Source organism: Copidosoma floridanum, unplaced genomic scaffold (assembly GCF_036245765.1).
Source record: "Copidosoma floridanum isolate Cflo_tuat_1 unplaced genomic scaffold, Cflo_Japanese_pri ptg000021l, whole genome shotgun sequence".
NCBI lineage: Eukaryota > Metazoa > Arthropoda > Insecta > Hymenoptera > Encyrtidae > Copidosoma > Copidosoma floridanum.
In genome coordinates, this window is record NW_028321898.1 from 26779059 (window position 1) to 26796806 (window position 17748).

Here is a 17748-nt window from a genome sequence, read left to right on the forward strand (position 1 = left end):
AAGTTGTAGCCATATACCAGTAAAAATATATTTTAAAATATTATTAATCGTTCAACTGATGTGTATCGTAAATATAACGAAAGTGCAATCGTATATATTAACTAATATCATTTCCAAGACCCAACTCATTTGTATTCCTTGTCCTCGACTTTCATTTGGCAGAACGTACTGTTTTTCGCTTATGCGCGCTCAAATTTTTTTTTTGTTTTTCAATTTATCTCAAAATTAACGGAGAGTAAAATTGAGGGCTACAATGTTTTGAAGCTTTTGTCACGAGCATAAATATATATTTTTTCGATCCGCATGTAACACTCGAAGAGTCACTAACAAATAAGTATCTGGCTTTCATCGTTTTATCGTATAAATCAGTTAATAAGCTTTTTTTCACGAGTGCATGCGTTTTGCTTGGCAATGTACACTTTTTTCCCGTTTCAATAATCGGCAAGTTAATCATCAAGTGTATGTCGAAGGGAGACACGGGGCGAGAGTTCGGCAGGAATAAAGAGGAGGCAAATATTTACGAGTGTCCCTCGCTTAGCTCATGTGGTATATAGGCAAATAAAAGGTATATTTTTAGAGAGCCTTATTTGTTATGTTGTTTCGTCAGATTCATCAGTAGAAAAACAAAGACATTAGATTTTACATTTGCACGTGAATAGCAAGCGATTGAGAGAATATATAGCTTCTTAATTTTTGTAAAATACAGTAATGTACAATTTTTTTGTTTTCACGTCTAGTCTAAGTTTTCTGGTAGAAAAGCCGTTAGGTATATATACGTGTTTTTTTATTGCAAGTTTCCACGTGCAAGGGTGATTTTTATATATACAAGTAATATTAATGCCGACTGATGTATTAATATTATGTAATGATCCTACAACATCTTATAATAATAATAATAATATTGTAGTGATGATGATGCTAGAAATTAAAGAGAGACTCGGCTGAATAGTAAAGTGTAAAATTGAAGCTTTAAGGTGGTCTTCTCGACGAGATGGTTGAGAAAATATAACAAATATTACTCGAACCATGTTCAACTAGAAAAAAAGGTAAAATCACTGATAGATAAGTAAATACAATCCTTGAGTGGTCGAATGGCTTGTTTGTATTATATCCACTACATGTTAGTAATTTCCGTATCGATAACTTAATTTTGTGTAAATCAAAAAATTTAGTTATGTGTCTGCTATTCTGAAGTACATCATACTCTTGAATTTTTAAAGATTCTAAATAAATTTTTAAGTCGAGAAAATCACCTTTAATAATACTAAAATTTCATTGTATGTTAAAAAAAAGTCAATTTCAATCGGAAACAAAAAAAAATTGTAACTCCGCAGAAAGTAAGTAGGTAGTCTTACTAATAATTGGACAATTTTCATGATTCACAACCTTTTTTGAAGTGATAGAGTTACAAGAAATTTACTGTACTGGAATTCTATAAGTGCGTCCACTGTAAGTACATCATATGTAGTAATTATTAGTTTGTAATTTTTTGCATTTCGAGCATTTATATGCTCTCTTCATTTATGTAATTCAACGAATTATCAATTTACTAAAACGTATATATATAATACTTTATTAAAATATTGATCCAGATTAATAAAAATAAGTTTGTATTCAACAAAAAAACAAAAAAAAAAATAAATAAATAAATAAATAACAACCAAATGACTCAAACAGTCAAGCTTAAGAATAAAGTTATTTCCATGATGATAAATAAGATTGCACGTGGAAGCGTTAAAAATACGAGGTTCTTTTTTTTTTAATTCACGCATAATATCGTCATCATGTGAATACCTATGAATTAATAATAGAAAAACGTTGCACGCGTACACAAAGTATTATATGTATTTATATATACCGAGTCACCTGTGGATTAAAAAGGCAAGAGTTTCAGAATACAAAGTATTGGTATCCTGATTTGTGTAAGAACGTGTGTGTCTGAAAGTAAAAGTGCTAGTATGCATATTTACACACGCAGCTTACAACAATATCATACAATATACAACATTGTTCGTTTTTAAGAAAGTTTTCACGCGAATCGAATAATCACAAGATCGACCGCTAATAGGGGCGATCGTACCTGCTGCACTAGCCTTGAAAAAAAATCCTCCCTCCTTGTCGCCGCGTTTACGAACTTTCACAAGTAATCCCGACCAGGCCTGGGTGCCGGCCTCTTCCTCTCGCCTCGCTCGCCCCTTTCGTCGCCGCGCTGCTCGTCCCCGGGCTCCGAGGGCAGCATCTGCGTTATCTCCGTTGGCTCCGTCGGGCTCATCGGTTGCGAGGCGAGGGGCGCCAGTGGCGCTGCGCCCTTTTGCCGCGACTTACTTCTGCGCTTGCGCAATATCAGCGGCCCAAGGACGCCCCCTGGCGGACCGCTCGTGCACGCACCGCCTTCGCCGATGCCGGTACCGGTCACCGGCGACGACGTCGAGGCTGCCTGCTGGCTCAGTCTTTCGAGCAATTCTCGACTGCTGGCCTCGCGCGATCGCTCGGCTGAGGGGGATGGCTGGTGATGGTGATGGTGGTGATGGTGGACTGTCGTCGACGAACTCGGGACTGGCGATTGTTGCGAGCTCGGCGACCCAGAAGATTGCGGTTGGTCTTTCGGTAGTAACCGGTCCGTCACCGATGGAGCTGGCTCGCTGAAAAACCAGTAGGTTTTACTAAGGGAGGAAGTAGTATCTGCTGCTCTGCGATTACGGTAAGGTAAGTGATTCCATTACTGAACCTTGTTTTTTATGAGATTATGAAAAGTTTTGAGTAAGTTAAATATTTAAGTGTTATTCATTGTGTTGTCTCAAACTGATGCAAATAGTAACATTTTTTTTGTTATCATAGACGCAAAGCAGCCCCTTTGGACGAATTAGTGTACTTTGCGCCGATGGCACGAAAACTACTAATTTGGCTCAATAATAAATCACTTACCTTTGGGGTTAGTAAAGTGCATCAATATAAGGTTAGTGCAAAAATATGAGCATAATAGTGATATATATGATGAGTTAGTAAATTATAATTTATTAAAAAGTTTTTACATTAAAATATAAGCAAAAAACTCTGTAGGATATGTTGGATAAACTGTTGAATTATTCTTGTAAATCGACGTATCAGTACTTACCTTTTTGGTTTGTATATACCAGCACGGACCCAGTTCCTGATCAGGACCCAATTCCTGTTTAAAGCGGGTTAAATAAGAAATAGTGTTTTAATTTCCTATGTTTTTTATTATTTCCTATTTGACAGACTACCTGTATGTGCACACAAGGATTTTGCATTTTTATTATCCACCAATTGTACACAGAATTTTATTCCCAGACTAGTAAATTGTGACCACATTATTTAATGCACAATCCCTCAATTATAATTGGTTGTGAATAAAAACTGCTCTGATTTAGGCAAAATTATTGTGCAAAAAAAATATACAACATATTTTTGGGTCATTATTCATTATCTCCAGAAAAAAAATTTTGTATACAGTAATAGTTTGTAAATAATAAAAATGTGTACAATCATTCCGTCCATTGGGTACAGTATGTTATCTTTTTTTATTTTTAGAATTATTTTTAATAAACGAATTACTTTAAAATCTTAATTGTAGCATTTGAAATCTATGCATAAATACATTTTACCTTTAGGGGAGAATTTATATTAAAAAAAAAAAAATTTATTTCTTATTTTCTTTGTAATTTTGTAAAAAAAAATTGGACTGCTTGATCATTTTGATATCTTTTAAAAATAAAATACTAAAAACAATTGTATTACATTTAAGTATGTTCTATATAAGGTCATTTCAAATAATATTTCTGAGTAAAAGTAATTAGAGTTTCTTAAACTGATATATACACAGTTCATTTGTCCATAACATGCGTTTACAGTGAAAGAAAGGATTCTACGTTTAAAAAATTGATTACTATGATAGAAGATCTTAATACATCATTAATCACATTCAAGTGACGTATAAAACTTTTTGGGATGGATATTTACTAGTAAGACATTGATCATGCATTTTTAGATTCAAATACAAATCTTCGACATAACATAATTTCTAACAACTTATCGCTTCATTATAATCACTGCATATTTGATTATTCCAATATAAATTATTATGCCTCATTTCCTATCATTATTTTTATACATTTAGATAATTATAATACAGTCAGGAATACATTTATGGTACATTTATTAGTGTTCATGCTTCTGATTCATCAGTTACTATTAATAAAGGTCACTGTTGCTCAGGTATTGGGTCCGTGGTGGCAAAACATTCCAGGATACTAAAGTATAAATTATATCATGTTAGGAAAATTCATCCTAGATAAACAAGATAAAAAGTATTGAAGGATGGTAAAGATATCATAGTGTGTTGTTAACATGCTGGTTTGAAATATGCAGCTCGTTCAGTGATTAACTTGGTTATTCAATGAAAGTAAAGAAAAAAAGGATTTTTGTGCGGAAACGATTGGAGTGCTTTGATATAATAGATATTTGACATGCTTCTGGGGATAAATGATATTCATATACATTTAATAAATTACGATAAAATTGGTAGTTTCATGACTTATATAAACGTTTATAACGCTGGACCACAAAAAAATGTAAACTATACCCAATAATGGCACCATTTATTTTTTGAATTACTGAACACGAATCTAAAGCTGATATTTTTGCGAAGAAAACGCTTCAACTACATTATTCGGCTCCAAAGTATTAATGAAAAAAAAAAAAAAAAAAAAAAAAAAAAAAAAATCCACCACACGCTGTGCCATTCTTGCGTATTATATACATTCTTTTGGGTCTTACGATTAGTATGCACTGATAGTAGGTGTAAAAAAGAGAATAGTATAATCAAAACGAGAGACATCAACCACGATACACGAGTCAACATCGATACCTCACGTATAATGACACAACAGCAGTGCCATCGGTATGGAAAAAAAAAAAAAAAAAAGATTCGAGGGAAAGGTCCGATTCGGACAATGTAATCTCTCCATCAGACCTCGGCACGAACTTGCTCCGACCTCCATATTCTATTCGTATCCCGGACTGACATACCTCTCGCGAGCACTGCTGGTGGCCTGGGGGGGCGGCCCAACAGCCGTGGGCTTGCTCTCCTGGCAGGGGCTCGTGGTAACCGAGGCCTGGCCGGGCGCGCTGCCGACCGGGCTCTGCGGCGTCGTTGGACCCGACGGGGAAGACATGGCCGCGACCATCGCACTCAGGTTCCTCGAGGTCGCCTGCTGCGGCGACGATTGCTGTGACGGCTGAGGCGGTGGCGAGAAAGGCGAGGTCACGCTCGGCAGCGGCGAGGTCGCTATCGTGGTCGTCTGGACGGGCGGCGGCACTCGCGTCAGCAGCGCCTGCAGCATGTCCTCGATCTTGGCCAGCCGCTGGTTGACCCGCTGCACCTCCAGCTTCAAGTCCACCTTTACCTGCGTTTTCATTTTCATACGCGTTTTACGGGTGGACCTCGACCCAAGGGACTTAACAACAGCAGCGGCAGCAAAAAATCGTGTACCTCGAGGACAGCAGCGAGGATCTCGCGCTCGTGGCTCGGTTGCACGATGAGGCCTCCGTCGTAGCTTTCGAGCTTGCGCATCTGGAGCTGCTTGGAGTTTTGGAGGGCGAGGCTCTGGCCGGTGTCCTTGCCGGGCTCGGCGTCCTCCTCTATCGTGCCGCCGAGCTTGCCGAGCTTTGGGAAGACCTTGTTTGTGCTCGCGCTCGAGCCGGGCCGCGGGTCTCGCGGTGAGAACGTGCGCTTGAACGATTCCGGGCCACTGCCTCCTCCGTCGCTGCCCGAGTCCAGGCTCGAGCTTCCTGCAATGGTGCGCTTCACTTATCATGATGGTTTAACAATGGGACGATCGCTCCCTCGGTGATTTCTTTTTTCCAACACATTAGCTAAACTTGATTATTACTGGTGAAATTCATTCAATTTGCTCATTTTACGTTTTATTTAAATATGCCAAAAAGTGGAAAAAGAAGAGTAGCACACACGTTATTGTTTTGCAATGGAGTTGCATCAGGCATTACGTGTTTATGTATAATAAGCATATATACACAGGGGCAATCTTGTGTCTAGTTTGCTAACCCAAGACTCTATTTTTTATTGGAAGGTTTTGCAATAAAAATAAAATATACATTCTTACAACCCTTTGGTCGATAAAATGGAATCTTCCTCTTATTGTATGCCAAGGAAGTTGAAAAACAATGTAAGCGTATCAGGATCAAGTGAAGAATTCCATATGTTGCGTGTTTATAATTAATACGGATGAAATTCAGACACTCTTTCGTATTATTTTCAAAGTGCGCAATTCAGGTACTCTTTTTACCGTCAAAAATCAAACGTGCAATTAATTACTTACAACTGGTACCTCAACTCGTTCTACTGTGGTGTACAATGTGTAAAGGAAAAAAAACCAACTCATGTAACTAGAATAATTTTTCAAATACATTACAGTTGTATTATTGTGATTAATTTACGAGTAAGCAAATTAGCAAATACTTTTAGCTGATTACGCAAAGTGATCCAAATAAAGTGTGGTGCCTCGAAAAATTACATCCCAACCTGAACTAAAAAAAATTATCAAACATACTTTTCGAGTCCGATAAATCCTCTTCCGGTGGCTTTTTTGTCTTCGCCATTCGTCCTTTTTTTATGTCTATAATATCATAGATTTGTGCTTTCTTAATTTTTTTTTTCATACAGATATTTCCGATTGTAGTACTTAATTATTGTTTGTACACTCTAAATTTTATTGTATTACATTTATTTTACTTAAATAGCACATTGCATTATTTTTATAAACATTTCAAATGATTAAATTTTAAAACCTAAAATTTTTGTTAACTATTTCAAAATCTTTGATAAAACGGGAAGAAAATAATTTGCATTATTTTTTACATAAATAAAAGCTGTCTATTTATTCTGAACCACATAAAACAGAGTTTCAAAACTTTACTGGCCTACTACGAATGTCATATTACGTAACCCTGCTATTGATTTTATAATCATGAATACAGCCAAGTACGCTCATATATATTTGTTTCTTTAACGAAGGCTGAAACCAATCGTCCTACAAAGTTTTAAAAAAGTCGTGTCCCTAAGAAGCAAAAAATAAAAAATAAAAAAATTTTTACTAACCAAGAAGTCGACCCCATTTGCTGGGTCGTACTCGCTGGGAGCCTATCTCCTCTCCGGACGAGGAGACCTTCCTCACGAGTGAACTGGTCTCGACGTCCTTGATCTCCTTGCCATCGCCTTTTTCAACATCTGCCGCGTGTCTTTCCCTTCTAAACCTAAATTACAAAAAATTTTGTTGGTGAAGTTCTTTTCTTTCACCTTTTGTTGTTATTTACGGGTGAAAAAGAGAGTACGAGCTAATTATTAAAGGTGGGAGTCGAAGCTTCGTCTATTGTATGCATAACATGTTGACTTACGTACAGTTGAGTTGAATATCATATTTTTGATTTTGGTTTCATATCATTTACTTTCTGTTTGTATGGTTAAATTTTACATACTTGAATTAAAAAAAAAAAATATAGTAAGGGCAAACAAAGCTTAGTCAAATGCATATATATTATGTTTACATTTAAATTCAAACTCGGTTTTGTTTTTTACGTGAAAGCAAAAAGAAAAACAAGTTTGCTCATCAAGATATTTTGTGTATCATTAGGTATTGTTGTTATCTTGCAGTATTTTATTATGTGGTGGAAAAAAAAAAATATGTAGCACTGACTACAGACTACTGGGTTTAAAGTCATTGATCAGCGATAAATAATTATAATTACTTTAACTTACAAAAGCTTCTGTCGTTCATTAAAAAAAAAAAATTGAATAACAGGTTACATAATTTGTACAATTTATTGTGCACTTGGGTAAAATTAAATAAAAGTTTCATAAGCAAGGAAATTTCGTAAAATAGTTCAAAAGCAGTTATTGAAAATATTTCTATTTAAAAGTTTGTATGAATACCAGAAGAAGCAGAAGGGATTTTATAAAAAATTGCATTATCAATAAAAACGAGCTTATACAGGTGTACAGCAGGTCACGATAATCGGGTTTCACGGCTCAAGTCATTGCTACAGAGGCGCTATGATATAAATTGCCTTAAACTAGTGATTCAACTTAGTAATAAAACAAATCTAAGTAGTTTTATGTATAATAATAAATGTATATATATATAATAAGAATAATAATTGATTAATTTATGAAAAGGTCACAGCTCCAGGAGTTCACGAGCAACCTACTTTGGTGTGCCTACAGGTAGGAGAAAAAAAAAAGTATAAAAATAATTTTTAAATAGGTGACGGAAACTGGCACCATTAAATTAGCAGTTATATTTAACTTAAATAATTAATAGAGGATAATCGATGCTGTGCGATCATTATACAATCACACGACTACAGAATTGCTTAATTTAATGTCAGTCGATGATTTTTTTCTAAAAAAATTTTACCACAAATTTGAAAAACTGCGCAACATCGATTATTTTAGCCAGACGTCGTAATTCATTATTTGTATTGACTTATGAAAACTTCAAATTTATTGATTATTATCCGAAAATAGGATAAAAACAGCAAAATATTTAAAGTTTCCATTCCCATTCTGGTTATGTTAATTGTAAGTCTAATATTAAAAATACAAATACAGGTGACAAAGAGAAATTTGAATCCTAGAGTGTATATGCATGCATAGCATATGTATCACGCGTATTGTCTAATTGCTATAAGTACCGGAGAAGGTGTAAATCTGAATATAAAAAAAAAAAAAAATTACAGGATATTAAAGTGCTGATATAATAGTATTGATTGACCGCATTAAGTGAAAGAATTGGAAAAAATTAAGTTTAATAAAAATATTGATGGAAAAAATTTTTGGAGTAAGTAAAAAATCTAATTGGTACCAATGTATCATAAGCCTTTTAATAGTAAAAGCAACTACTTACAAAAATTTTGGAATCAAATCGAAAATTATTTAAATGTAGGAGAAGGATAGCAGTTGAAGTAGTAAAAAAAAAAAATATTTCGTGAAAAGTTAGATAGTATCTCTATTTAAAACTTGCGAAAAAAGTCTAAAGGCGTATATTTTACAGCACTCTAGCATTCATTTAAGTATCAAGATGACTATTGGTCATAAAGCCTGGGATTTACTTTGTTTTCATACCCACTTCAATAGCGCATTACACGTGATCTCTTAAAAATACTAGAAATTATTCTTTTTTTTTTTTTCTTTCTTTTTTTTTAACTCAATTTCATTGAAATTTCATTGAAATTGAGTTGGACTCGCCTTGATTACATGAATTTTTAAAGACAAAACGCATACGTGTAATTTCAGCTTTTGAAGAATGATTGGAAACGCCAATGCAATCAATGCATTAACGTTTACAATATCGTTGCTTAATCTAGCAGTACAAGTTATTCAAATGGTAAGTATAAACGAGATTGATTGATGTCAAATCAAACATGACAATATATTTATGCGACTGAGCGTGATTAAGAAAATGCAAGTAATCTGTTACCGTGTCAGAAGCCATTTCTTAATGCTTTAACAGTACATAGTAAATTTTTATAATATTATTCATCATGGCATTAATTTTATGACAGAAAATCACTCGATTGTCTTAACTAATGTCAATCGCAAGCTTAAAAAATAAAAACAAAATAAACTGCCATAAATAATGAATTTATAAAATTGTATGCAACCTTCGTATATATACATATATATATATGTAAACGATGAATACTGTGATATACACAAATGACGATGGTTACATAATCATAGGAGAAGATAAAGATGTAGATATTATGCGCATAGTCATGTTGCGAGTTATAGATAAAAAACGGTTTTTTTTTCCATACAAATAAATGTAGATAATAAAAAAAAAAATTGGAAGGTAGGTAGCTCATGTATATGCGACGTATACATATTTCTTCTAAAGATTGTGTGAAAATATTAAGGACAGAGGATGTTAAAAAATACAAGAGGTAGAGAGAGAGCAGTAGATAATAAAAAGATAACAATAATAAAATAGTTATAATGGTCCAATTGATAATCAAAAAGTATAAGAAATTAAAAATATTGAAAGTAAATTAAAAAAATTATATAGTAAAAGGTAGAGATAGTAATCATAATAATTAATAATAAATGAATTAATACGTAAGAAATATGAAAATTGCCTAAAGCTCGGCCAGGGCGGCAGTACGGAGACGGTGAGCTCCTCGTCGGAGTCCTGGTTCGAGCGATTGCTTGCCCGTCCGGACATCGTGATCTGCGGCTCCCCCTCGGTCTTGAACCTTTTTTTCGTGCCAGCCGCCACGTGTATCACACAGAGACAGAGGAGAGATAGACGAACACAGGTTTTTTTGGTTCAGCTTCTTACTTTTTCGGCTCATGTGTTTTTTTTTTTTTTTTTTTTTTTTTTTTTCAATTGTGATTTTTGTCTTCTCGCTTATTGTTCAATTTTCGCACTACGCATGTTGTCTCTACTTGCTGTGTGTATTACTCATCGCTCTCTACATCGACCTTTTCTTCTCTTTACAAGGGGTATTTATACACTTTTTTTTTTTTTTTTTTTCCAAAGAGTGCATCTTTTTACAAATTATCGAAAATTTTTTGGTTTCGCATGTGTTAGAAACAAATTTGCCATGTATAATACAATGGAGAAAAAAAGAAAACGATGAGTTAGAGCTTGCGGGTATGATAACACTCATACGATGTATTAACAGCTGAGAATCGAAACGTAACAAAATTTAATCTAAAAAAAAAAAATTTGTATGCACTCAATAGTGAAATTGTTCATGTTTCGTTTCGATTCATTGAAGCGGTATATGTGAGTGTACAAATAAATAAAGTAAAATAAAACATGTCTTAATTCGATAGAGATAAAAGTGCTGGATAAAGAATATTATGTCGAAACCCTTACTTTGAGAAAATTTTTCGGACGAGGTGGTCTTGCGATTGATCTAATTGTGGCTCGTTTTTCCTCCTCTCCGCTAATTCCTTCTCGCGTCGAACGTCGGCGACTTTTCGAAAAATAAGCTGTAAACATCAGTTCATTATAGCTACATGAAATCTCATTTTTTTTCTCTATCAATTAGTGTTCTCTTAACCAATCCATACATCGATTATTGTTCAACATGAAACTCTGCGTTTTATCAAACTTTACTTCCATAGTAAAAATTGTCATGAAAATTAATTGGACAAAAATTTACGATCTCATAGATAGCGTAATTTGTGAACCATAAATTAATAAAGGATGATGCCTGAGGAATAATAACGAAGCTTTTATTACGTATTCTTATCTTAAAAAAAAAAAAAAAATAATAATAAGTAGCTTGCAGGAAGACGTGCTCCGAATTTAAGCGACTTTGTACGCCTGAAACTTAACTGCTGTCATTAAAGTTGTCATGCGAAATTACCTTCAACATATATGTTGCAAAAGTGAGCTGCTCTCTTGTAAGAATAAAATACAATTTTACTGCCTAGGGTAGCGTTGCCCGTAACCTTTTATACGCCCGCAGTGATAAAAATTGTTTCGCGAACATTAAAGTTGAATAAAAAGTATTTCCTTAATGGTATGATTCGACAATATATTGTATAATAAATGACTTTTGGGTGTTTGTCCTCCTGCGTAACTAAAATTAGAAATACTGTAGCGAAAATTGAAAATGCATTAATTACAAGGTTTTAGGGCTTCAGGAGTACATTCATATTAATGAGTTGTATCGATCGTCACAGTGGTCGAAGGTGTAGAACATGTTTGCGGCAAAATTAATTAAGGGTAGTAACGAAACCAATTTATTGAACCACAATACTTGCACAAGTGAATTTCAATACTAGTGTAAACATCTCACAACACATCCGAAGAGCACTGTGTTCTGTTTAGCAGTTTCAACATTTAGTATTGTAACATATTTTTGTAACAATATGTTTAATCAAGTATTTATGCATGTACACCTGATTGTGAGCAAAAGTTTTATAATTCATATTAAATATTACGTATTATAAGCTACACAAGTTTCAATTCATTTGTAACAGTTGATATATTAGTTTTTATGTATTTATTTTTTTCTTCTTTACTTTACAAGATGTCATCTTGGATTTGACGAAAATAAAAAAAAAAAATAAAAAATGATAACTTATAATAACAATTACTTAAATTTCATCTCAGTCTCTGATCTGTGCTTAATTCCTTCTTAACGGTTTTAACAACCTATATACATCATTGGTTATTTACTAAAATAATTTTCACTTGGGTGTACAGGAAACTTTGTTCAATAGAAAAATATTATTGTAAAGCGGGATTTCACATACGAAAAAGTGACACATTGAATTCTTTTTAATTAAACGCACATTAAAAACTAGTTGACAACTTTGTGTGCAGGATTGCTGTGAATACAAAAGAAGATGTGCGCTATCTAGTGCAAAAGGACATTTTTACCACCCATGTATTTTCTTTCCTTTGCTTTAGATGTAATAGTAAAAAACATAATTATTTTTTTCATAATACACCGTACCATGTGAAATAATGGAAAAGCGAAACCGCTGTTGCATAATCATTCGAATGTTAAAAAAAAAGGGGGCGATTTTCTTTTGAAGGCAAAGAAAAGTTTATACCGTATCGACTAACGAGAGAGAAATCATTAAACGCAACAATCAAAGTTTAACGAGCCCTAACAAAGCGAAAAATATAAGATATAGCGTTTCTTTTTGTTTTTGAAAAAGGCCAGATAAATAATTAAGTATTGTGTGGAACAGTGCACCCGAAAGTAGCACTATTTATTTAATTAATAAACAAAGCGGCCAATAAGCGCGCTAGGTTGTGTGGTGATTAACGCTTTTGTTATTATTTAAAGCATTAAATTTAAAAGTGGCCAGTAGGCGTTCTGCGTTGCTGAGTTAAACAGCGTTGGGTTATTGGGTTTAATAGCTTGGGGTTTATTTATTTATTATGTTAGAAATTCTGTTGAGTTATGTGGGTTTTTGCGTTTTGCTCCATATAGCCAATTTGAATTTGGCGCTACTTTGGATGCCACTTTCGGCAAACAGAAACGAAGAAGAGGAGCGAGAGACTCTCCAGCTCCAGCTGAATTTGAGCGCATGCCCGTCAACTTTCGCTCGATATTTTCATCTCTTCGAGAGAGAAAGAGAGAGAGAGAGAGAGAGAGAGCAAGCAGACGACGCACTTAACCTCAAAAAAATTTATATATTGCATGTATATATATATGGTGTGTGTGTATATATAGATAAGGAGGTGGGAGGGGCGCGCGCGCACGCAGCAGACGAGATCGGAGCAGACCACCGTTGTGTGTTTTTCTGGAGCAGCAGAAGCGTCATACGCGTTCGGGACGTTTGCTCGCTCTGTTTTCATTCGTTTAGTGGAGTATTATTATACTTGCAGTGTTTTATCATTAACAAGTTTAATCTATAATAAAAACCCACGTTAACAGCGTGCTGTATAGGAGCGTCGCGAGTGGTTGAGCTTTCGGATCAGTTGCCTCCAACTACGTCACTGCGTTTATGGATTATCGGAGTCGAGGTAAGCTGCGTTTTATATACGCTCTCGAAATAACCTGATTCCCGCATTGTTTACACATTGTCGTGATGATGCGGCTCAAATTGCTCACGTCATGTGATCTATACACTTACTTATACACATATGTGCCGCATTATTGCAGATGGGGCACGGATCGTCGAGTCGCTCGGCCTCGTCGAACATGCTGTCGGCGGACGAGCAGACCCTGGTCGAGAACCTGTTCAAGTCGATGTCGCGGAGTTCGGGCTCAATAAAGCGCGAGGACATATTTAAGCACTGGTCCGCCCACCTGGACGACGCGCTTCTGCAATTTGTCGTGCGTTTTCTGTGCCACGAGCCCGGTAAGCGCGTGTCAGCCGTCAACGGCGACAATTTCGGCAAATTGTACGTGTACACCGTGCGAGGTAGCTCGGACGAGCGGACGAATCTTATATTCCGGGGCTTTTCCGAGGAGGAGCCCAAGAACGAGGTACCGACCGCCACGTTTCTGCAGTACCTCCAGGCGACGATCAACTCCTACCTGACCCTGCAGAAAAACTGCGCCAACGCGCACTTCATGTCGTGGAGTAGCATCGGCTGTACCGTCAACAAGAGAAGGATAAACATGAGGTCGCGCACCCTTTGCGAGGACCTGGTCAAGCTAGGGGACACCCTCACCTACGACCAGGTGGAAATGTGGTTTAGGCAAGCAGACACCTTCATGAACATCCAGTCGCACGTGTTCCAGTGTCTCTTCCTCGTCTCCCAGAAAAAGGGCGACAAGAACACCTCGGTGAGGATCAACGATCTCAACCTGTTGCCACTCTGCAGGGGCTTGGAGAACATACCCCACTTCCCGAGCATACTGGGACTCGGCGACGTGCTGTTTTTAAATCTCAGTTTGCCACACGAGTTGCGGAACGAGTGGCGCTTTCTGTTCTCCAGCCAAGTGCACGGGGAGTCCTTTTCCACGATGCTCGGGAGGATAACGGTACAGGGGGCGACGATTATCATACTCCAGGACGAGGAGGACCACGTGTTTGGGGGCTTCGCCTCGGACAATTGGACATTATCGCCGAACTTTGCCGGCAACCAGACGTGTTTTTTGTTCAGGCTGGAGCCGCACATCGAGACGTTCCCCTCGACCGGCTATAACGACCACTACCAGTACCTCAATTTGCACCAACAAACCATGCCCAACGGACTGCTGATGGGTGGCCAGCTCAACTATCCTGGATTGTGGCTCGACAGCGAGTATGGGAGCGGGAAGACTAGCAAGTCGTGCACGACTTTTCAAAATTACGCGCAACTCAGTGGCAAGGATGACTTTAGGGTGAAGCACTGCGAGGTCTGGGGCGTGGGGCCCGTCCCGGAGATCATCGAGAGAGAGAGGGACTCGGTTCTGGATCAAGACCCCACGTCCCAGGTTTTACTGGAACTGGCTGGGAAGAAGATGCACAGCGACGGATTGCGAGAAAAGAAAAAGTGAAGCAGACCGGTCGATAATCTTACTTGGACCAAGTATTTTTTTTTTTTTCTTTTTATTTTCGTTCTCCGCAATTTGGTGTACAAATACATTAATTTATTACAATGCCTATCCTGCACTAGTCAGCTCGTACTAATTGTGTTTTAAAATATACTGAGTCTTGCTACTCAATACATACATTTTAATTTTTCACAAAAAGTCTGAGCTAATTTGTCGCGACGAAAGACGTCAGCCATAAGTTTTTCCATAAGTTATCGATTGCACGCAGATACGATAGTTTTTTATCGACACCTGGTTATCCGTTTGATCACCAAAACAAGAGTACAGAGAGATAATGATTATGATACAATCGATAACATCGAGGCGAAAAGAAAAAGATAAAGCTCGACGAGCATGTCGCGGTTGTACGATGCTATAATTATATCGGTGTGATATTCCTACACGCAGCGCGGCGATGAGTAGTGTCGATGACTCCGTGGGCCGTGAAAAAAGGAGTTAATTTTTTTATTGGGTGCAACAAATTACCGTATGAGCTTCGATTTACGAAAAATATATATATATATATATGTTTAAAGCAACTATCGAAACATGTAAACGAATTTTTCGGGTCGATGTTTTTTTAGCAAATCTGGCGAGGTGCAACTTGAAAAGCTGATTATTTTTATTCCCCTTTCTTTCTAACAAAAGTATTTAAGAAAATGTATTGTATAATCGTGGAACTCTATTTTTGCTGTTTTTACATATAATATGTATATATAGTAGCTCTGAAAGGACAGCGTGAGATTGATTTTATCGTTTACTTTCTATAGATGTGTGTGACTCAAAGTACCTAACGTGAACGTGTGTTTTCAAGATTTAAAAAGACCAATCAATTGAGAAAAAAAACTACTTAGTTAGACGAACAAAGAAAAAAAGACTATTGTAAATACAAAGTCATTGTGAAGTATCTTCACCACGTAGTTAGTATTTTCTGCCAACTAGATTAATTTAAAAATTAAAAAAAAAAAAAAAAAAAAAAAAAGAAGAATAGTTTATATTAAACAAGCTGTTCAACTATCGAATTTTATTCGAAGGATCATCGAAAGCTACAAAAATATGGGAGAAAACTTTACTAAAAACAAATAGTAATGAATAAAAAAATCGTCGGGATGAACGAAAAATGTTTTCGACTTTGATCGTTCAAGTTCATCGCGAATGAAGCAAACGGCCTTTTAAATGTACACGGAGAAGGAAATTTCTCATTTTTTAAATCTCTCGTTATTTGTTACTCAATTTAAGATTGAGATTTCTATCGATTGTTCTATTCCTCCTAGCTTGTAAGTACAACTGAATGAAGAACGAATAAGAATTTTCAAATCTAAAAAAAAAGCACAAAACTGTATGCAAATCTGATGAATAAAGTCTGTTACTCATGAATTATCTGAGAAAAAACAAATGTCGATAACTCTTTTACCGCACCTAAAAAATACTGTACTTGTGATGAAAATCAACACTATTGATAAAAAGTAGGATTTTTTAGACTATTCGTCTATTTTTCATTTAAAACAATAATCGAACTAGCTTTTTTTTTTTTTTTTTTAATTATACATGTAAGGTATGAATTGATTTATTCCCCGTGTTAACTGCCAACAGTATAACGTTTAATGTAAAAGAAAAAAAAAGGCTTTCTACTCACCCGGTGGCGCAGATTATAGGTGAGTATGAGGTTGCGCGCGAAGGAATTGGCAAAGGCCTGGTAAAAATCGAGGACCTCGAGGAGCTTGTCGCGCTTGATGGTGTGCAGATCACAGTAGGTGAGCGCCCGTACGTTGGCCGCGCTCTGGCCCACGGCACTGTCCTTCCAAAAACTGTCCCCAAAAACGTCCCCCTTGCCGAGGATCGCCACCACCTCGTCGTCCTGGATGACCTCGAGACTCCCCGTCACGATGAAACACAGCGAGTCTATCGACTCGCCCGTGTGATACAGCAAATCCCCCGGCGCGCTGTGCGACATCGTAAAGTGCATCGCCAGCGCCCGCAGACAGCCGTCCGATGCTAATCTGTTGACCAATTTGATTTATTTATTGTTTTTTTTTTTTTTTTTTTTTTTTTTTTTTTTTTTGTGTCAACCTATACGGATATCATCCAGGCTGTGATAAATTTAAAAAACAAGTTATGGATCATCCAACCCCTTTCAATTCGTAGACAATATTTTGATTAAAACGAGAGAAATATCCCAATTTGAGAATACACAGCTATTTTAACTAGAATAATCGCCGTACGTTGTATAATGTACCTCTATATATATATATATATATATGTCAATAAAAGCAAGAGACACCCCGTACGTGCACTTTATCCCTTATATACATATCAGGGGTCTGTATAGATATAACCCCTGGCCCCCCAATTTGTAGAATCTATATGCAAACAACACAAACATTATACACCAGTACTGTACATGACTGTACAAGCGAACAAAGGAATACAAACGCGTGTGTTTGTGTACACACATACCTGTATAATATGTAAACCCACCAATTCGACCCTTTGATCGATTCCACCTTTCCCTGCCCAATATAAGCTCTGAATTAGAATACACACAATAAGCTATGTAAAAGCCACGACGATTTAATTACATTCAAATTAATGGCAATGATCTGCCGATAATTTATCGTGGCGATCGATATTGAAACGTTTTCCCTCGGAAGAAGCTATATAGAGTGCAGGGACCTATATAAGCTAGGAGAGCAACAGCCCGTAATAACGCAA

At 36.3% G+C, this 17748-nt stretch overlaps 2 protein-coding genes across 2 annotated transcripts in view; one reads left to right on the plus strand and one right to left on the minus strand.

The window, feature by feature from the left end:
* Positions 1 to 1484: 1484 nt before the first annotated feature.
* The window catches only part of eag (potassium voltage-gated channel protein ether a go-go), a 67332-nt gene continuing 51068 nt past the window's right edge, over positions 1485 to 17748 (minus strand). The window contains exons 10-17 of the mRNA XM_089594825.1: positions 16673 to 17036; positions 10920 to 11035; positions 10174 to 10290; positions 7139 to 7293; positions 5513 to 5811; positions 5050 to 5426; positions 3116 to 3169; positions 1485 to 2663 (exon numbers count right to left, since the gene is read on the minus strand). Coding sequence (XP_089450951.1) covers positions 2138 to 2663; positions 3116 to 3169; positions 5050 to 5426; positions 5513 to 5811; positions 7139 to 7293; positions 10174 to 10290; positions 10920 to 11035; positions 16673 to 17036 — 2008 coding nt within the window. The 3' untranslated portion in view covers positions 1485 to 2137. The remainder of the gene's footprint in view (positions 2664 to 3115; positions 3170 to 5049; positions 5427 to 5512; positions 5812 to 7138; positions 7294 to 10173; positions 10291 to 10919; positions 11036 to 16672; positions 17037 to 17748) is intronic.
* Positions 13332 to 15068, plus strand: LOC106639192 (MTOR-associated protein MEAK7). Its single transcript, XM_014352686.3, has 2 exons — positions 13332 to 13535; positions 13675 to 15068. Exon 2 carries the CDS (start codon positions 13675 to 13677, stop codon positions 14998 to 15000), a length of 1326 nt encoding a protein of 441 aa, XP_014208172.2. The 5' UTR covers positions 13332 to 13535; the 3' UTR covers positions 15001 to 15068.

Coding starts and splice junctions, on each gene's coding strand:
- LOC106639192 (XM_014352686.3), top strand. CDS start 13,675: ATGGGGCACGGATCGTCGAGTCGCTCGGCCTCGTCGAACATGCTGTCG.